Below are 22,459 nucleotides of genomic sequence, written 5' to 3'. Positions count from 1 at the left end.
CAGTAATAGATAAAGTATCATTTTGCATCTTTCAGTGCCCCTAGCTCATCTATTTGTTGACTGCAATGTTTATTGGGCCCATAATATTAAGCAGCCAGACCCCAGTTAGATCTATTTTCCATCCTTTCTTTGCTTTTGCATTCTAATCTCTCTCGCTGATCTTCAGTCTTCCACTTCTGATTTTCCCTACCCGTGAAGAATATTTGTCACCATCCTCTTAAAGTACAATCTATGTAGGCTATATCTTCCTTTGCTACCTTTCAGATCCTGCTTCTCAGTCTCCTTCCTAGCTCCTGAAAATCTGCGTGCAGAATCTCAACTTACATTATTGACGCCTCTGTGAACTATAACCACTGGAATGGTCTGCAACTGCTCAGTTATATCCCTAACTCCGAGCTCTAGCAAATGCATCCTCTGTAACTTTTCTCCATCTTCCCTAAATAGCTGAGGCAACCCCGGTACAATTACAGTACCTTGGTTCTGCTTTCATTACCCAGGGTACCCTTTCACCCATCAGTAATTTATTTCTTCTTGTCCGTTAGTTGTAGCCCAGTCCCTCACTGATTATGTTCTCTTGAACTCAAGTAATCACCACCTGAAATGTGCTATCTAACAAGTACTCAGCATCACAGATGGAATGCAGCAACCTCATCTGCAAACCCTAGAGTTCAAGCTTTTCTCTGACAATTCTTTCTGCAGGATGTCAGAACTCATCAAGTATCAGAATCATACCTTTGGTAGGTGCTTCCAAGAAACTATTTGTAGCTAGCGAGGCAAGGTAAGTCAAGTTTTTGCATAGCACTTTTCAAACACAAGGCAGTTCAAATTGCTTTACAGCTAGCAAGATATGAAAAATCATACATCAAATTCCAGACAATATAAAGAGCGTAAAATCACACAGAAAAATGAAGAAATAGAAGTTACAGTGCAGGAGATTCTAATTAAAAGTTACTACAGAAAGAAAAGTTTTAAGCCTCAATTTGAAAGTTGGGGCAGACTTCAGATCCTCTGGAAGATTATTCCAGATATGCGGAGCATAGCAACTAAAAATGGCTTCAGTATATTTAGTTTTGATCCTGGGGACGGTAAGCAATCCCATCCCAGACAGAAATAGGGGACATAGCCTCAAGATTCAGGGGAATAGATTTAGGACAGAGATGAGGAGGAACTGCTTTTCTCAGAGAGAGGTGAATCTGTGGAATTCTGTGCCCAATGAAGCAGCGGAGGCTACCTCAGTAAGCACATTTAAGACAAAGTTGGATAGATTTTTGCATAGTAGGGGAATTAAGGGTCACAGGGAAAAGGCTACTCCTGCTCTTATTTCTTATGTAGATGACCTGAGAGCTCGGGAAGGTTCATAATGCAGCAAGAGACTGGACATGTACTTTGGCCCTAGACTATTAAGTACTTCATAAACCAGTAGTAATATTTTAAAGTAAATTCTCTAATGGACAGGACGCCAGTGTAGCACTCTGAGAACAGTTTTCTTGGTCTTAAAGAGGACTCTACCAGTAGCGTCCTGAATGAGCTGCAGCTGTTGGAGGGATTTTTTTAAAACTTCGAAACCTGTGAAAACACCATTACAGTAGTCATGCCTGCTAAAAATATATGCATGGTTGAGTTTGTCTAGATCTTGCTGAGACACAAGCCCTTTAACTCTCGCTATAGTTTTAAGATGGTAGAAGGCAACTTTGTAATTGTCTTAATGTGGCAGTTAAAATTTAAGTCAGAGTCCATCACAACACCAAGGTTTCTGGCTTGGTTTGTGGGCTGTAACAATAAGCATTCTAAGTGAGCACTGACTTCATCTTTCTAGCTACCTAACTATGTAATTGCAACTTGCAGGTAGCTTGTTTCACTTGCACTGTTAAGGTTAATGCTAACAGTAAAACTAACTAATTCCAGAAAGAAATCAATTTGGATATAATAAGTTTGAATGTCATCATTTTAAATTCTCTTCTTCCTTGTTCTAGGTAAAAACATTGAGCTATGGGGCATCACAGGGTAATGAACAGGTTCCATCCATAATGTGATTTTGTCCTTTTGCCAGAAAATACTCAAAAATTACTTGATATGGTGATGATGTCTCCAAAGTATTGTAATGGATGGCATCAAAAACACGAGACTAATAAGAACGATTACTTTTAAAAACTATTCATCGAAGTAAAGGTTTGCACATATATCGAACATTTCAATTTAATAATGCTATGGGAAATTGTTCATTGGTGGGGTATCTATAAGTCAGGTTTTCGTGACCCAAGGATGACCTGTATAATGAAGTAGAAAGATGGCATTGAACATTAACAATGTGATTAGCTAGCAAATGTCTTTATACAAAAATGATTCCGATTGTGGTCAATCATGATGTCAAGAATACCTACAATAAATTTACCACCATCACCTTCATAAATCGAGGGTGTATTATACCTTCAAATAATCTATTCAAGCAACTTACTTCACTAAAAGGAACTTCTACCACCCTGCTGTAATCTATTTAACCAGCCGGTGGTTATGCAGTTTCATTAAGTTAACTGACATTAAGTATTTCATTTTTTGCCATTAAAAGCTATTATTATTAATGTGCCATTATTTTGCTCATAGGGTGCAGAATAAACTATCTGGGAAAAATAAATAAAAACATGCCTTGTGTCACGAAATTGTTCCTTCCATAAAAATGTGTAAATCAACCATTTATGGTGTTCAGCAAGTCAGTTAAACACGACATTCAAATATGTTTATTATCAAAGTATGTATACATTATAGCACCTTGAGATTTGTTTCCTACCAGTCATGAAACAAAGAAAGCCAAAAGAACCCATTAAAAAAAAGACCATCAAACATCCAACTTGCAGAGAGAGAAAAAAAAACAGGCCATGCAAACAATAAGCACAAGCAAATAACATTCTGAACTGAAGTCCATAAAGAGAGACAGTCCCTAGACTCTTAGTTCAGCGCAGAGTGGAGCAGTAAGTTGAACCAGTCTGGCACTTGTCTCGGGCTTCAACGGCAATCTGGCCCAGCGTCTAACACATCATCCAAACTTCAGGTTCAGTCACCTCAATACACTCTGGGGCCTGGACCCCTCTGCCTCAAGTCAGCCTGTACCCGACCTTTCTAATTTGGCCTGGTGCTTAAATCAATTGAACCTCAGGTCTTCCGCACTCCCGGCAACGGGCCCACTGCTTCACCTCGCCTCAGTTCTGCCACATCAAATTGCCTCCAAGTCCAAAGGGAAGTTAGAGATTACCAAGTCACATATCCATAGGGAAGCTACAGAGCCTCCTCTTTCCCAAATGAGATATCCTGAGCTTTTGTATTATAGCTAATAGTAGAGTCTAAATTATTCAACTATGCCCAATTGCTAACTGCAGTAATTGCACATCCACTATTCCAGGATTAAGAGCTGTCTTTCCACAAGTATTTGATCACATCTAGACACATTTCTATTTACAAGTATCGACCCTAACCCTAACTCAGATTGGGATCTTTTCCAAATGCTAGTTTTAACACCTAATTAATTATCAAGCTCTCTGATATACAGCAAGATAGCCAGAATTTTTTTTCAGATCATGCAATTCAAACTAAAATAAGAAATACACAGCATACAATCCCAAAGAAAACTGTACTCCAATCTCAAAATAATGCTGCAAAAAAACTACTCGACCAAAGGATACTGAAATAATAGCTGGAAATGCTTCACATTAAGTCAAACAATTAATCTCTTTTATACATGATTTAAAATATTCTGATAATTTGCCTTCTTTTCTTGAATTTTTTGCCATTGGAGTTTACCAATTTGTGAACTAATTGTACTGCACTATACCTCTGAAATCGACATCTTCACTTTCCTCTTCATCATCTGTTTCAGAAGTTGGTATCGGTTTCCTTTCGCTTTTAACTAGGTCAACAATTTCTTCAACAGATGTCACAACTAAATAGCTGATAGATGAATCCTAGACAAAAATCAATAAAATACATTAAAATATTTAAAACAATGTAGTCTTTAGCCTTCCATTAGTCAGGAAAGTGATAAAAAGATGTATTATTTGACGAAGGAGGTTTAAGTTTTCATATATGTAACTTTAGTTTTGTTTTGTGAACATGAGATTATAAAATTGTAAAGCTAAATCACTGAAAATGTGCTACTTCAACCCAAAACCACACTCAAGTCGAAACTAACCTGAGTACTGAGACCTTGCCATTTACAGGCCCAACATTACAAGCTGCACAATCATGTTTAAACTGGAATTCTGCAGGCTGTAAATCCTCAGCATTTCCATGAGTTTGATCCTGCTGCTCTTCATATTTGCCAAGAACATATATTGAGTACCAGTTGGTCACAACGAAAACAGTATTCACTTTCCTCATAAATCCAGTATCCTTCACAAATTGCAACAAAAAGCTTGAAACTTACTATGTTGTACACATTACATCCAATTCGAGGCCACTCAAGAATGATAATACAAGTGCTGCTCCATGCCTAGGGAAATCTGAGGCACAATTGACAGCGCTTTCCATTACAAATCAACCATATTATTTTACTATGATCAGTTCAATCAATACCTCAATTCAATTTAGGATATCAATTTCATTTGTAAAAATATCAATAGGTCCAAATATCATACTGTTCTCCTCAATTTATCAATTATTTTCTTTACTTAAATCTTCTCTCCTTTTCTCCCTTGAAAATACTCCTGATAATAGGTCCTAACCAGACAATACAGTACTGTACCCTATCTCAGGTCAGCTTAGACCACCACTGTTCCTTTACAGAGAGGAACAAAATGCAAGCAAATGTCCTACATTCAGCAACAGATCAGCTACACTATTTAAATCATACCACATTAAAGGTATATCATTTAACTTCTAGCAAGGTACCACACACAGCTTACTTGTCTGGGTCAGTTCTCCTTTTCCTTTGTGCACCTTACACAGCCCCCGAGTTACTTCAACTGCCTTCAACACAAAGATTGATAGTTTTACTGAGTAATGATATCACTTTATGTAAATCAGAAGTTAGACAATGTATCATTGATCTGAAATAATTCAAACAGAAGCTAATTTGTTGTTGCAATAAACTCCAATAGGGACTGCAAGAAATGTGTCAGCTTGCTGTTTAACATTTCTCTCAGTTAGGAAACATTGTTTTCAAAGCGCCAACTGGGAGGAAATTATCGGTGAGACTTGTCCATGTTGCTGAATTTCGACACGCGCAGATAAATAGTGTCTGACAAAATTAGCTCTCTGCATTTCCTGTCATTAATCAGAAAAGTTCAACAACAAAATGGGTCAGGATTGTGCAAATCAGCTACGAATATATTTTTAATATGACACGGGCCTCATTAAAGAGCCTCATTACCCATGATTCAGGTATCTATTAACAGTCATGCAATACTACCAGTTTACCTATTCGAGGGAATCACGCTCATGTATCTGTCGATCACAAGCAATCAGGCATGTAGTCTAAAATGGTTACTCATCTATTTCTGTAAAGAGGTCTTTACCAAGTTCACACTAGCAGATTTATTTCACTTTTCCACATTGAAGGATTAAAAATTAAAATTTCTTTTTGAATGTGTTTAATTAACCAAAGAAAAATCAATGGCAACTCCTTTCAATGATAATTTTGGCCTAGCTAAAACTCTCATGGCTCCTGATTAATAGAGTAGATCAGCATATTAAATGGGGAAAACAAGACGCAAGGTGAGCAGGTTCTACAGAATAAGATCTAATCGATCGCAAGTTATACAGAGGGGTCAAGAGTGTTGCGGGTCTAAAGTCATTAGCAAAACTAAGTTTCAGAGGCAGGAGGCACTGGGGCTACAGGCAAAGTCAAACAACAAAAACATTGATGGGGAAAGGGGAAAAGATCCCATGGAGATCAGCAAGGAAATGGAGGGGGATATAGAACGTGATCTCAAACAGCTCAGGATGCAAGCAGTCAACTTTCAAACGACTAATACAAATGTCATACTCCTCCAGCAGATCTGAATCCTACAGTCACATCTTCTGGCACATTAGGCTGGAGCTGGGCCCTGTAGAAGTTGAAAGCAAACAGTATCACTTACAAAAATATATTTTAAAAGAACAGTAAAATTCTTGAATTAAAAACTGTGTTATTAGATTTTGTACTGTTGGTTAAAACTTCCATTTATTCCGATGGCCTAAGCTGCAAATTTAAAAGCTGTCTCTTAATTTCTAATGATAAATATTCTACTTAGATGTTTTAAAAGAGTCACAGAATTGAAGTGATACAGCACATATACAAGTCTTTCAACCCACTGAATCCAATTCTATACTTTTGGCATGTTCTTCTGTACTAGAGGGGAAGATGTATTGGACTGAAAATATTGCACAACACAGATCAAATCAGACATGGGATTTTAATGAGACAATTTTCTAAACTTAAGGTACAAAGTACAGACAAAGGATCCAAATTGCTGCAAAGAATTGTAAGTGTCCTTTTCACTTCCTTCTGTAAAATAATTTGTTTGCTTCTAAATGCATTTTACAGCAAACTTACCTTGGCACTAAAATAACTCCTGCTTTTCCAAGTAGCCGCCAGGCTAGAGATTCTGCAGTTATTCGGTCATGTTCATACGTCTCTCTTTGTGTGAAGAGAAATATAACTGGCATCTTTAATTGTGTGTGTACTGTAGAAACTTCCTCTGGTCCAACAGAAGACTCCATCTGAAGAATTAGAGATGGGTAACATGAAAATCAGTATCAGCTTTATTACCACTGGTTTATACATCATGAAATTTGTTGTTTAGCAGCAGCTGTACGGTGTAGAAACATACAATTACTATAAATTATAAAATAAATAAATAGTGCAAAAGTTGTTGTGTTCATGGACCATTCAGGAATTTGATGACAGAGGAGAATTTGTTCCTAAAATGTTGAGTGTGAGTCTTCAGGTTCCTGTGCCTCCTCTGTGACAGAAATTAGAAGAATGAATGTCCCGATGGTGAGGGTCCTTAGTGATGGATGCTGTCTTCCTGAAGATGTCCTTAATGGTGAGGACAGTGTCCATAGTGGAGCTCCCCGAGTCTATAGCCCTCTGCAGTTTCTTGCAATCTTTGCTGTGATGCCACCAATCAAAATGTTCTCTGCTGTACATCTATAAAAATTTTCAGGAGTCTTTGGTGAAATATCAGATCTACTCAAACTAGAGCCAAAGTAGAGCCACTGGCATGCCTTCCTAATTGCATTGGACCCAGGAAAAATCCTTCAAAATGTTGAACTTAAGGCTGCTCAGCCTTTCCACTGCCTACCCCTCAATTGAGGACTGGTGTGTGCTCTCCCAACCTCTCCTTCCTGAAGTCCATAATCAATTCCTTGGTCTTGTTGATGTTGAGTGCAAGTTTGTTGTTGCAACACCTCTCAACCAGCCCAACTACTTAAATCCTGCCATGACGGTTGAGTGTGTGGAACAGGGAGCTAAGCACAATTCTGTGAGGTGTGCCTGTATATTGTATATTGCATTCTGAGACTTGAAATGTACACTGAAATCCACATGCTTCTGATCAAGAAATGCACACTGTACTTATTCTTCCTTTAGCACAATTAACATTAGGAAATTAAACAACTGTTGTGGATATTGCTTTCAAAACGTATCTATATTGGGTTAAAAATTTATTAAAATTCCTCACTGGTGAATGCAGGTTCAATATTTAGCTCACCACAAGTGGTGCTTCCAGTACTTTGAGGTAGGAATGTATATTCACAGTTGTTAGTGGCTGTTCAAGTAAAGATTTCTTGCATGGCTGAGTTCTATCTTTCACCACTTTGCAATGACAGAACCAAAGTCTTGCTGACAAATTATCTGAATCTTCCAAACTGCAAGTTAAAATTATAGATAAACCATAAATGAGATACAATAAATTGATAACATTTTCAGCATTTCCTGTAACGATTAAATTTACAGAAACCCCGAGAATAAACACAGGCTCTTCTGCTACTTGAACACGTTAACAGGAACAGCAAAAAGGCTGTGAATCTGAGGACATCCTGACACACCAGTTGACTTCTATTTGAATTCACGGAACTCTATTTAGCAGAAGATGAGACCGACATGCCCACATTGTCCTGAAGAAAACTTTCAACATAGTAAGATCAGAGTGCATGGGTTTATGGTTAAAATAAGATGACTGCCGATCCATGAAAGAAATGTTTTCAACCAGAGAGTGAAGACGGGCATTTGATGATTGCCATTGATATAGGCAGGCAAAAGGACTTGTTTCTATGCTGCACAATGCTTAAATTCTACAAGAATGACACTTGAAAGGACACAGAAACAGGATATTAGGATCAATCAGTCTTTACCGATGTTTCTATTCAAAACTCCTCACAGCCTTTCTCATCCAAATCTCTTCATCATGTGTCCAGCCTCCCTTTAAATGTTTGCTATTACCAACAGAATGAGTTCCATACTCTCATCATTCTTTGCATCAGGAAATTTATGCCAAATTCACTCATGAATGGCTCCACCATAAACAAAAACATTCTTTTTATAGCTGCTTTATCAAGATTGAGCTCACCCCACAGCCTTCTTTTCTCAAAATAAAGGAGACAGAGTCTATTCATCATTTCTGGATCTATTTAAACTCATGATAATGACATTATTCTTATAAATCTTATCTGCACTTTCTCAAATACCACAATATCCTGCCATAATAAAGCATGGTACTCTTATGTGTGTCTAATTCAAGGAAGAATACAATTTGAGCAGCCTGATTTTTCTCCAGATGCACTTGAATTAATATCTAACTAGTACTTCAGACATCATAATGCAAACATCTAATTCTTCCTCCATAAAGCATGGATTCCATTGAATTTGCTATGCCTTAGATTGAAACACACAGGGTTTTATGAAGGATGGCATGCAGTGCGGAGGATTTTATTCTGGCAGAATAAGTACAGATTTCCATTACTGTAAACAGTCCCATACCCTTTACAAATAGAGGTCAACATTAAGTGGTAACAGAAAATAAATAATTCTTATGAAAAGAGCATATGTTTTGCTTCCATAACAAAGCTATGTCACTTAGATCTATGGTCATTTATTATGTTCTCCATTTCCCATGGTAGATTTAGCATGTGCTTAAAATACAAAACTGTTTATTTGACTCAGGTCACATATTTATTCCTAGAACAAAGACAATAGCATATTTGCTGTTCTCCTACATTCATCCCAAGAAGATACCGACCAACCGTCTCTTTGAACCACTACAGACGTTATGTAATGGAGCTTCAACATTGATGAACAGCAAAGATATCTCAAACTTTCAGCCCAATAATGTTATACTTACCCCTTCCTATTGGCAAAGTTCACAGATCAAGCAATGTCACTATTTGAAAACATCGCTTTTTTCCCTCCAGTTAAACAATAAGATTTTTTTCCCGCCAAAACTTTTCAATTGTCGGGCAAAACCAAAACATATGAATTAAAGAGGCATCAGTAGAGTTGCACTTATTACAAAGTGGAGAAACATTTGGATAAAAACTGGAGAGCTTCTGTTTAGAAATGTAAGCTCTATGAACCACTTTAAATTGTAGAAGAGAATGACAAGCACAGAAAGATGATTTATTAACCCGTTTAAGAATTTTATTCCATCTATCATCAGAAATCTGACAAATTAGGTCATCCTCCCAAGCATTTTTTATTTTATGTAGAAAGTCTTGTCTAGAATCAATCAACAAGTTACAGATACCAGTAATAGAACCATTAACAAAAGGTTTTAAATTTAAAAGATCGTCCAGTAAATTTAGGGTCCAATTTGACCCAAATCCCCTTACTGACTTGTTTGGTATTATTTCAAATGAAGATATAACTTTAAATACTCCTACAAACTTTAAAACCTACAGGTTTTAGTTTTTATCTCTCTTTTAGCAAGAAGAGCAATCTTGCTTAAATGGAAGGAGTCTACCCCTCCTACACATCTTCAATGGCTACGTGATCTTATGTCTTATTTAAATTTAGAAAAGATCCGCTGCTCAGTCTTAAATTCGAAACAATCTTTTTATGATATTTGGGGACCTTTCTGAAATTACTTTTCCAATTTATAAAGTTTAACAGTGCACAGACTTTTATGTATATTTTTATCTTCTCTTCTAAGTGAATATGTTTTTGTTTCTAATTATCCATTGTCATCCATCAGCTTTTTTCTTTGGTAGTTGGTAGGGGGTTGACTTTTTTTTTAATATAAAAAAAATTTCTTTTGTGATGTATGACTTACCTTTAAATTTTTGATTACAGAGTGGTATACCTTTATGTGTTATGCTATAACATTTTGATAAATTTTATTACAATATATGAATGTACACAAGTTATGTTGATATGTATCTATGTGTTGCACTCTGTAAATCTTGTTTTTTTTCTTCTGAATAAAAATATTGTAGAAAGAAAGAAATAATAAGATTTTTTTAATTCATTGCTAATGATAACTATGTTGCAATTCTAAGTTCATACATTTGTTTAAACCCAAATATATTTTATGACCTATATTTCAGCAGAACAATTGCTCAATTAATTAATTCACTTTAAAATTAAATTTGAAATTTTCAAAAGTGTTGAATAATAAGTTGATTTTTATTGCTATTCCAATTAGCTCCATACTTACTCTAGGTCTTCTAAAACACTTTGTTCTGTAGTTAATACAAATTGATACTTGGCACCGTAAACAAACGCAGTTTCCATTATGGCTCTGTGCTCTATGACAAAGCATAAATAATATATTACCACTGAACATCTTTTAAAACCAAGATAGATTTAATAAAATTTGGCCGTTGACATATCTTGGATAATGATGTATTTTATCAGCATCTAACATTAGCGCTAATATCCAATTTAATTCTGGAGCAGTTGTTTGGACGTTAAATCAGGCTCAGGTGTCATACACTACTAAGTAAGCCATGCACTATGTAAGGTATCATTTATGCACCGCACCAGTGCAGTGTGTGCAAAGAGAATGTTTTGAGTCCAGGGCCATGCACAGGTGTGGAAAACTGTTTGGGAGAATTGGTTGTGGGGTAAGGCTGGTGGCCTATGGTGTGGGTCCATGGTTCAGAGTGCTTTTTGCTCCTCTCCGCACCTTGTGGAGCATTGAGCAGCAACACTGCCATTTCTTTAGCAAAGAAATCCGTTTCTCATCGGCCAGGTTCAAACCCGGGACCACTCACCACGAAGTCTGGTGTGGATGTCACGACACCACAGGCCAGCTAAGCCAGGGTGTTACACATGCTTTGAAAGGCAAGGGGAAGAGTCTGAATGCCAGATGATCAGTGGATGAATGCTATGTGGGTGATGCCTTAGGACAGCCAGAGTGAATAGCTTAAAAGGGACTGCTCAATCTATAATACAAGGCAGAAGCGTACTCAGATTAAGTCCCCTTCAAATCTTACAGCCACTGTAACTGGAACTCACTATTCTGTACCTTGTTACTGTTTTCCCTTGTGCTATCTCAATGCACTGTTGTAATAAAATTATCCATATGGATGTCATGAAAAACAATGATTTCGCTGTACTCTGGGACATGTAACAATAATAAACCAATTTACCAAATTGCAAGTTCATTCTCCTGTTATTTGTCATTTGAATTACATGCCACACAAAAGCATGGCATTAAGCAATTTAATTTCCAGATATTTTAACTTATTTTATGGCTGCATAATAATTTTGTGTTAATAGGATCATCACTCATATAAAAGGTATCAATAGCCAATAATCATTTGGGACAGCCTGAAACCTTCCAGTAAAAATCTTTAAAATCACACACTGACATAAATCACAATTCAGTAGAAAAACAATTATCACATTAATATGCAATACAGAAACAGTGAAACTGCACAACGGGCTGAAATTAATTTCAAGATTTGGAAAGCATAATAGCTCCGCTTACTGGCTTATCTGAAAATAACTTGAAGTTACTATTGCTATTTACAACATTTTCTGTTAGTGCACCACCTGGTGGTGTGATAGCCAGCTCTCATGGGTCATTTGTGAAATACATTGTAATTGCTAGGAAATACAGTTGGCCCTCCTTATCCACAGAGGATTGGGTCCGGGACCCCCCCGTGGATACCAAAATTCTTGGATGCTCAACTCCCTTATTTAACATGTTTCAGTGCGGTGGTCTTTAGGACCCAGCAGAACCCCGGACTTTATTTAACATGTCTCCATGCAGTGGCGCAGCTCTGAATCTGTGGTGTTTCTGTTCACGAAAATAATCACGATCGTGATTGAAAATAAGGTGGAAATAATAAAGCAATGGGAAAGAGGTGAAACGCCATCAGTCATTGGAAAAGTGTTAGGTTACAGTCAGTCAACGATCAGAACAATTTTAATGGAAAGGCCGTGCCCCGATGAAAGCTACAATTATTATTAAGCAACACAGTGGTTAAATTATTGTAATACTTATGTTTCTTAAGTGTTTTATATGCATAGAAAGGTAAAATATGTACTATATACTAAGAAAAACGTTTGACTGACACTAAATAATACCAGATGTACCTGTTCCGACTTCAAATCCAACTTAAAGATGGACTCAGGAACGGAACTCGTTCATAACCCAGGGACTGCCTGTACTTTTAAGTCATTCCTAGATTACTTATAATACCTAATACAATGTAAATGCTATGTAAATAGTTGTTATACTGTATTATTTAGGGAATAATGACAAAAAAAATAGACTGTACATGCTCAAGCAACGAGTGCTGGAGAGAGAACTTCCAGGTTTTCCCGATCTGCGGTTGGTCAAATCCGCGCATGCGGAATCCGCGGATAAGGAGGGCCGACTGTAACAGCATTCAACAAATAGTATTGTGTTTGATGTTAAAGGGTTTAGTAAGAGACCTAATGAGTAGTAAGTATAAAGATAGCAGGGATAGCTAAGGTTTACATGCTTTAAAAGTGTTACTGTTGGTATCTCAACTGTTGTATTAATTATGATTAATTCTGATGCCTAATGCTCAAAGGTGCCTAATAATAATGATGAAATTAGATTACATTGAACAAGAATTTATTTTTAATTAATCACTATTAGCAAATGTGAAGAATTCTGTAATTAATTTTCCATAAATTGATTTATTGGTATAAGTGTATAGATCTATGGACTAACACTGTTCAGGTTCAATCCTGACCTTGTATAATTTTTATTATTATGTACTGCTGTACTCCTGCCTCTAAACAATGAATTTCACGACATGTGCCAGTGGTATTAAAGCTGATTCTGATCTGATCATTCCTGGGTGTTCCAGTTTTCCGTCACATCCAAAAGTCCAAGTTCTTAGGTTAAATAGCTGCTATAATTACCCCAGTTAGGTACACGGCAAGAAAATCAGGATGGAATTGATGGGCACATGACAGGTAACAGGTTTTATGGAAATAAGATGGGGAAAGGAATTTATTATGAGCCTGCATAGAGTCAATAGGCCAAATGGCCTTTTACACTATACAGGGTACATGAGCTGTGAAAGCACAAATTTACAGAGACAAGTGAACATCAACTCCATATGTTACTCCATGATGAATAGTGCGAGATCGCTAAGATCAGAAAGTATATAATGCTAAACCTGAAACCAAGAGGCTGTGAACAGTCTAATATCCAACTGAACATGCCAGTTTTGGGGATATTAAAGTAGCCTACTGCAGAGAGCTAGGTTTGTGCTAATAGATACGGCTTTATCCCTCACATTTTGACAGTAATTTAAATGCCCTGCTAACAAGCTCGTCCCTCTCCCTCTTCCCCGCCCTTTTCCACAAGACGATTTGAGTCTAGAAATAGTGAAATACTGTCACAATTTTAGGGGATACTGGTGAGGCCGTACCTGCAATACAGTGCACAAATTTGGTACCTCTTCATGACAACTACTTGAGATACAAAAGAAATTCACCAGACTAATTCCTGAAATAACAGGATTGGCATATCACAAATAGCCCAGACCATCACAGGTAAAAGTCGTTCAGCACATCTACATGGAGCGCTGTCACAGGAAAGCAGCATCCATCGTCAAGGATCCCATCATCCAGGCTATGCTCTCTTTTCACTGCCACTAACAGGAAAGAGGTACAGGAGCCTCAGGACCCACCTCAGGTAGGTTCAGGAACCGTTATTATCCCTCAACTATCAGGCTCTCGTAACAGAAGGGATAATCTCACTAAACTTCACACACCCCAACACTGAACTATTCCTTCAACCTATGGAGTCATTTTCAGGACTTCTCATGTTCTTGATAGTCATTGCTTGCTTGCTTGTTTGTTTATTTATTTATTTGTTTCTTTGTCTTTGCTGTAAATCCCCGCAAGAAAATGAACCTCAGGGCTGGATATGGTTACTTATACTTTGATAATAAATTTACTTTGAACATCTAAAGAAATTAGATTTATATTCTTTGGAGTTTAGATGATCAGTGATCTTATTAAAATAAGACATGATCCTGAGGGTGGACGTGACAAGATAGATGCCAAGATGCTTCACCTAATCAAGTAAATCCTAAATGAAGTGACATAGTTAGAAGACTAAGGGGCACTCACCTAAAACTTAGATGTGTAGAAACTTCTCACAAAGGGAAGTGAATCTTTGATCCTTTCCCGAAAGAGTTGTGGAAGAAGATCATGGAGTATTTAAAGGGGTTAGATTTTTGAAAGATCAGGGAATGGAGGGAAACTGATACCTGTGGTAATCACCCATGATTATAACGGATGCAAGGAGGCTTGAGGGACAAGGCCTTCTCCTGTTCCCATTCTCCTTTGTTCTCACTACCAGAGATGATTCTCTCTTTCATACTGACAATACTTTTATCCACATACAAGCAATTCGTATTCTTTTCTCCAAAAATTCCAATACATGCTCCATCTCAGTACATTGACTCTCCCTTTGATAAATGCTACTCAACCATGCTCTCACTGTAATAATCTGAAAAGATGAAAGGATTGTAACAGAGTATTTTAATTTTGATTAGCGCACTGATTATGCTTGTAAGGCAGAGGCACGTCAATCATATTTCTGAATTTAGAGATTAATTTAATGTCAATGTTTAATCTCTTCAATTTATAGTGAAGCTAGCCAATGAAAGTGAGATGAGGAGAAAATGAAATTTATGAAATATGAAGATAGTGGAGGCAAGATAATACAAAGTAAGCATCACCAATATGTAAAGAAACTGAACAGGCTCTATAAAAAATAGAGCCACAGCCCAGCAGACTCAGGACTATTTCAACGCAGCGTTTCAACCCAAAACAATGGCAAATTACTTTCCTCCTATTGATGTTTCTTGACCTACTGAGTTCCTCCAGCAGACTGTCTGTTGCTCCAGATTTCAGCATTTGCAGTCCCTTGCAACTCCAGTGTCTATAATAAAAGTTCCCAAGATGCACAATGCAAACAGCTAAGAGGTGAGATCTCAAGGGCAATCATTAAACTGCTCCAGGAGGTTGTCATGTGTGTGGGTGAGAACTTATCCCTTTGTTATACTGTTTCTACTAGACAGACAGGTTAGAACCAGATACAGCTTTCATTCGATAGATAAAAGATGAGGAAAATAACTGGTTATACTAATCATCACAGAGAAGTCTAAGATGAAAAATAGGGCACTGTCACAGAGAGCATTGTTAGTGACAAAGGTGTTGGGCCAAAACGAAAAGGAAGCAATGAATCAGGAGGATGTAACGTCAGAGCAATTTTCCCAGCTCTGGCTGAAAAAAAATTTGGTTTAACTAAATATACTGAAAAATATGAAGGATTAAATTGGCTAACATTAGCCATCATTATCAGGGTTGCAGTTGTATTGTACACAATACTAAGAAACCAGTTAAATAAAATGCAACATAAAGCTGCTTCAACAATACCTGGAATTCCTATTGCTGGTACAAATGTAACTATGACATCACCTCGTCCTTTCAATTCATTTTCAATGTCACGAAAATCCATCAGTGAGGACACGTACTTTATTTCATTGAATAACAAAACGCTGTAACAGAGCAGTGCATATTTAGAGTCATCCAAGTGGCTCAGCATTAACTAAAGAGCTTTAACTTACTTGGGAAGCAACTCAGATTAGTTTCCCATTGAAATGACAGAGACATCTTGTGGTCTTATGAAAACAATTAATCCTCTACTATTTATTACTTTATGGTCAATTCAGTAATGTGGAGCACATAAATTGTTCCAAATATTACAATCAGAATGTTAGTTTAAATTAAGAGCTAAGAAGACCCAGCTTCAATTTCATGATGCTGCTGCACTAAGGGAGAAATAAAGGCTGCTAAATTGGTCGCCCATAAATTAGAAAAAGGGAAAGCATTGCAAGCATTCCCAGTTATTCAGTAAGCTTACAATCACAATGGAGAAAAGACTCTTCAATAGACAATAGACAGTAGGTGCAGGAGTAGGCCATTCGGCCCTTCTAGCCAGCACCACCATTCACTGTGATCATCGCTGATCATACACAATCAGTACCCCGTTCCTGCCTTCATCCCAAATCCCTTGACCTCGCTATCTATAAGAGCTCTATCTAACTCTCTCTTGAATGCATCCAGAGACTTGGCCTCCACTGCCTTCTGGGGCAGAGCATTCCACATATCCACCACTCTCTGGGTGAAAAAGTTTTTCCGCATCTCTGTTCTAAATGGCCTACCCCTTATTCTTAAACTGTGGCCTCTAGTTCTGGACTCACCCATCAACGGGAACATGCTTCCTGCCTCCAGTGTGTCCAATCCCTTAATAATCTTATATGTTTCAATCAGATCCCCTCTCATCCTTCTAAATTCCAGTGTATACAAGCCCAGTCGCTCCAATCTTTCAACATATGACAGTCCCGCCATTCCGGGAATTAACCTTGTGAACCTACGCTGCACTCCCTCAATAGCAAGAATGACCTTCCTCAAATTTGGAGATCAAAACTGCACACAATACTCCAGGTGGGGGTCTCACAAGGGCCCTGTACAGCTGCAGAAGGACCTCTTTACTCCTATACTCAATTCCACTTGTTATAAAAGCCAGCATGCCATTAGCTTTCTTCACTGCCTGCTGTACCTGCATGCTTGCTTTCATTGACTGATGTACAAGAACACCTAGATCTCATTGTACTTCCCCTTTTCCTAACTTGACTCCATTTAGATAGTAATCTGCCTTCCTGTTCTTGCCACCAAAGTGGATAACCTCACATTTATCCACATTAAACTGCATTTGCCATACATTTGCCCACTCACCCAACCTGTCCAAGTCACCCTGCATTCTCATAACATCCTCCTGACATTTCACACTGCCACTCAGCTTTGTGTCATCAGCAAATTTGCTAATGTTACTTTTAATCCCTTCATCTAAATCATTAATGTATATTGTAAACAGCTGCGGTCCCAGCACCGAACCTTGCGGTACCCCACCGGTCACAGCCTGCCATTCCGAAAGGGACCTGTTAATCACTACTCTGTTTCCTGTCAGCCAGCCAATTTTCAATCCATGTCAGTACTCTGCCCACAATACCATGTGCCCTAATTTTGCCCACTAATCTCCTATGTGGGACTTTATCAAAAGCTTTCTGGAAGTCCAGGTACACTACATCCACTGACTCTCCTTTGTCCATTTTCATAGTTACATCCTCAAAAAACTCCAGAAGATTAGTCAAGCATGATTTTCCCTTCATAAATCCATGCTGACTCGGACTGATCCTTCTACTGCTATCCAAATGTGTCGTAATTTCCTCTTTTATAATTGACTTCAGCATCTTTCCCACCACTGACGTCAGGCTAACCAGTCTATAATTCCCTGTTTTCTCTCTCCCTCCTTTCTTGAAAAGTGGGACAACATTAGCCACCCTCCAATCAGCAGGAACTGTTCCTGAATCTATAGAACATTGGAAAATGATTACCAATGCGTCCACGATTTCTAGAGCCACCTCTTTAAGTACCCTGGGATGCAGACCATCAGGTCCCGGGAACTTATCAGCCTTCAGACTCAGTCTATCCAACACCGTTTCTTGCCTAATATAAATTTCCTTCAGTTCATCCTTTACCCTAGTTCCTTTGGCCACTATTACATCTGGGAGATTGTTTGTGTCTTCCCTAGTGAAGACAGATCCAAAGTACCTGTTCAACTCATCTGCCATTTCCTTGTTCCCCATAATAAATTCACCTGTTTCTGTCTCCAATGGCCCAATTTTGGTCTTAACTATTTTTTTGCTATTCACATACCTAAAGAAGCTTTTATTATCCTCCTTTATATTCTTGGCTAGTTTACCTTCGTACCTCATTTTTTCTTGGCGTATTGCCTTTTTTGTTATCTTCTGTTGCTCTTTAAAAGCTTCCCAGTCCTCTGGTTTCCCGCTCATCTTTGCTATGTTATACTTCTCTTTTATTTTTATACCGCCCTTTACTTCCCTCGTCAGCCATGGCCGCCCCTCACTCCCCTTAGGATCTTTCTTCCTCTTTGGAATGAACCAATCCTGCACCTTCTGCATTATTCCCAGAAATACTTGCCATTGTTGTTCCACTGTCTTCTCTGCTAGGGTATTGTTCCATTGAACTTTGGCCAGCTCCTCCCTCATAGCTCCATTAGTTCCCTTTGTTCAATTGTAATACTGACATATCCGATTTTCCCTTCTCCTCCTCAAATGGTAGGTTAAAACATATCATATTATGGTCCTAATGGTTTCTTTACCTCAAGGTCCCTGATCAAATCCGGTTCATTGCACAACACTAAATCCAGAATTGCCTTCTCCCTGGTTCGCTCCAGTACAAGCTGTTCTAAGAATCCATCTCAGAGGCACTCCACAAACTCCCTTTCTTGGGGTCCAGTACCATTCTGATTCTCCCAGTCTACCTGCTTGTTGAAATCCCCCATGATAACTGTATCATTACCTTTGCGACATGTCAATTTTAACTCTTCATTTAACTTACACCCTACATCCAGACTGCTGTTTGGGGGCCTGTAGATAACTCCCATTAGGGTCTTTCTACTCTTAGAATTTCTCAGTTCTATCCGTACTGACTCTATATCCCCAGATTCTATGTCCCCCCTCACAAGGCACTGAATATCATTCTTCACCAACAGAGCCACCCCACCCCTCTGCCAGTCTGTCTGTCCTTTCGATAAGATATAAATATCCTTGAATATTCATTTCCCAGGCCCTGTCCGCTTGAAGCCATGTCTCAGTTATTCCCACAACATCGTACTTGTCAATTTCCAACTGAGCCTCAAGCTCATCTACTTTATTCCTTATATGAATGCACGAAGTATATAATACTTTTAATTCGGTACTCCCCTCACCTTTCATATCAATTCCCATTTCACTTGGCCATATTGTATGATTTCTTCTTGAGCTTTCTACTCCATTGATTCTGTTGTCCTTTTTAACTTTTCTTATTTTCACTTTCCCTTTAACTCCATCCTTATATTTCCAGTTCATCCCCTCCCCCCCACTACTTAGTTTAAACACAACCGTGTTGCAGTGGCAAACCTGTCATGCCAGAATGCTGGTCCCCCGCCTATTAAGGTGCAACCCGTCTCTTTTGTACACATACTACAATACTCATTACAATACTCATACAGTCAAACAAGTGGCACTCACTGCAAGTACATTAGAGATCGGACTAGTTATCATGGCAGGGTAGGCTGGGACTTACACAACCATAATCCAGAAAAAAAGTCAATTCTAGTTTGTAAGAAGCACCTAAATATATTATGATGTTAGCAAAATATTTCTTTTTTTTTTTAAATTGGATTTACACTAACTCACTTTATTTAAAGGAAAATTTGATCATTTACTTTGCTTCCATTACTGTCCAAATGATTACATTTACAATGTGAAAAAAGTGGCAAGTTATGCAGAGGTCTAAGAGGAAAATGCTGGTGAAAATCACATATAACAGAAAAATAAATATTGGAGGGGAGAAGCAGAGTGATAGAGTTAAAGGACAAGAAAAATTATTAACTGGGTCTTAAAACCATTACTCAAGAATGGAAAAAAAATTACTAAGAAACCAGAGAACCAGGGACCAGCTGAGAACAAGAATCATGGCCTTACAGTCAGATGAATCTAGCCTGATGCACTTTGTGGCATTCAAACTTTATTTTTAAGCAAAGATGAGTGTTGGAGATGATGCACGAGGCAAAATGCACTTTTACTTCTTGGTGCAAGATAATGTAACCAAGGTCCTCCAATTTCCATTTGTATCTCAAATGCCTGCTGTGCAAGATGTAATCAATTTTGTACCAAATTGCTGCAAACATTGCTAAATAAGTGGTACTGTCTCATCAGAAAATGGACATTCATCACCTTCATGCCCTCCAGCAAACTTAATAAATGACATGTGTTAGTCTGTCCAGATGGTCATTATGAGTCAGTTTTGGTTATACTATTAGATATTTTTAGATCAACTTCATACTCAGTCTATAAGTGCTATGGTACTATAGGATACAATAACCTACAAAGGAATAAGGTGAGTGACATATAGCTGTGATGAAGATTGAATTTACTTTAGTTTGAACAACTACTCCTAGTGTGGAGGGGATGTGGAAATGTCAATTACTCTCTCCACACAGAGTAAAGCTGGTCAGAAGCTGCACTGTTGGCAGCAGTCCAGTATTCTGTAGATCCTTAGGAAGATAAAGTTTATGGGAAACAATGAATTTCTAGGATGACAACATAACTGTTCAGAAGAAAAGCCAATGGAAAAACAAATGCTATCTAATGTATAGCAGTTGCATACCAAATGAATAACTGATGTAGATGCTGTCTTTTCCTTTATCTTAATACTAATAAGAAACATATTGAAATGCAACTGTGTTTTCTGAATTAAAAAAATAAACATTGGCTTATCCTTAACAAGTTCTCATCTTTTTAATTAATAAAAAAGTTATATGTAAACTTTTGATGAAGTAACACAGGGCTTCAATCTCTATTAAACAAAAACAAGAAATCTTATTTAAGTTTCTATAACTATTTGCTCTTGTCCATTTTACAATAACTTCCAAAATGGAAGAAAATGCTTGAACATACTTACAATAATACATTTGCTACAATTGCATCAACATCAAATAATGCATCAACTGCAAAGCTCCGAAGCATTATGTTACCCCTATTAAAGAGAAAAGGAACACAATTTTAAGCATCAGTTAGCAATCTTCATTACATAGAGCTTATTGTAGAGGCCAGAAGTTTAAATATGCTCCATCAGTGTTTGTAAGAAGACAGTAGAAAGACATTTTCAGTAAACTTAGATCAATTTTAGGTCTTGATATTTGTTGCTGATTAAGCAGAATGGGAATTTGAGGAAACCACATTATTCTTCCTTAAACACTTTTCAGACTTAAAAGTTACCACAGGTCTCTAATGATGTCAAATTGCAAACTTAGCTCATGGTTTTCAATGGAAAATACTGGTAATACATTTTGCTATTGCTGTCTTTACCATGCTCATGCACATCTTTTCAATCTATACATTGTTATACCACCCAGTTTTGTCTTGAGTTACCATTCCTTTTTGTCAATCAGTATCTTTCACAGTTATAAGGCATTTCCTTTTGTTCTTCCATGCCTTTTCCTTACTTAAGATTTCTTGCACAAATCTAATGTTTTCTAGTGCTCATGAAAATCAACTATTCTGCAACATCAAACATGAGGAAATCTGCAGATGCTGGAAATTCAAACACAACACACACAAAATGCTGGTGGAACACAGCAGGCCAAGCAGCATCTATAGGGAGAAGCGCTGTCGACGTTTCAGGCTGAGACCCTTCGTCAGGACTAACCGAAAGGAAAGATAGTAAGAGATTTGAAAGTAGTGGGGGGAAGGGGAAATGCGAAATGATAGGAGAAGACTGGAGGGGGTGGGATGAAGCTAAGAGCTGGAAAGGTGATTGGCGAAAGTGATACAGAGCTGGAGAAGAGAAAGGATCATGGGACAGGAGGCCTCGGAAGAAAGAAAGTGGGTGGGGGAACACCAGAGGGAGATGGAGAACAGGCAAACAACTAAATGTGTCAGGGATGGGGTAAGAAGGGGAGGAGGGGCATTAATGGAAGTTAGAGAAGTCAATGTTCATGCCATCAGGTTGGAGGCTACCCAGCCAGTGTATAAGGTGTTGTTCCTCCAACCTGAGTTTGGATTCATTTTGGCAATAGAGGAGGCCATGGATAGACATATCAGAATGGGAATGGGTCGTGGAATTAAAATGTGTGGCCACTGGGAGATCCTGCTTTCTCTGGCGGACCAAGCGTAGGTGTTCTGCGAAACGGTCTCCCAGTCTGCGTCAGGTCTCAACAATATATAAAAGGCCACACCGGGAGCACCAGACGCAGTATACCACACCAGCCGACTCACAGGTGAACTGTCGCCTCACCTAGAAGGACTGTCTGGGGCCCTGAATGGTGGTGAGGGAGGAAGTTTAAGGGCAGGTGTAGCACTTGTTCCGTTTACAAGGATAAGTGCCAGGAGGGAGATTGGTGGGAAGGGATGGGGGGTA

The 22,459-nt window shown here is 38.1% G+C and overlaps 1 protein-coding gene across 5 annotated transcripts in view; it reads right to left on the bottom strand.

Moving 5' to 3' along the window:
• The window catches only part of txndc16 (thioredoxin domain containing 16), a 127,963-nt gene that overhangs the window by 91,319 nt on the left and 14,185 nt on the right, over positions 1 to 22,459 (bottom strand). For all 5 annotated transcript variants that reach the window (XR_009509264.1, XR_009509257.1, XM_059957951.1 and 2 more), the window contains exons 6-12: positions 21,002 to 21,076; positions 15,848 to 15,969; positions 10,623 to 10,713; positions 7,683 to 7,839; positions 6,524 to 6,690; positions 5,975 to 6,035; positions 3,824 to 3,953 (exon numbers count right to left, since the gene is read on the bottom strand). Coding sequence is in view for 3 of the 5 variants with exons in the window: in XM_059957951.1 (XP_059813934.1) it covers positions 3,824 to 3,953; positions 5,975 to 6,035; positions 6,524 to 6,690; positions 7,683 to 7,839; positions 10,623 to 10,713; positions 15,848 to 15,969; positions 21,002 to 21,076 (803 nt within the window). In the remaining 2 variants the exon portion in view is untranslated. The remainder of the gene's footprint in view (positions 1 to 3,823; positions 3,954 to 5,974; positions 6,036 to 6,523; positions 6,691 to 7,682; positions 7,840 to 10,622; positions 10,714 to 15,847; positions 15,970 to 21,001; positions 21,077 to 22,459) is intronic.

Source organism: Hypanus sabinus, chromosome 2, assembly GCF_030144855.1.
Source record: "Hypanus sabinus isolate sHypSab1 chromosome 2, sHypSab1.hap1, whole genome shotgun sequence".
Classification (NCBI taxonomy): Eukaryota; Metazoa; Chordata; class Chondrichthyes; order Myliobatiformes; family Dasyatidae; genus Hypanus; species Hypanus sabinus.
The sequence above is the reverse complement of the archived record's forward strand: the minus strand, read 5'-3'. Positions and strand labels throughout refer to the sequence as shown.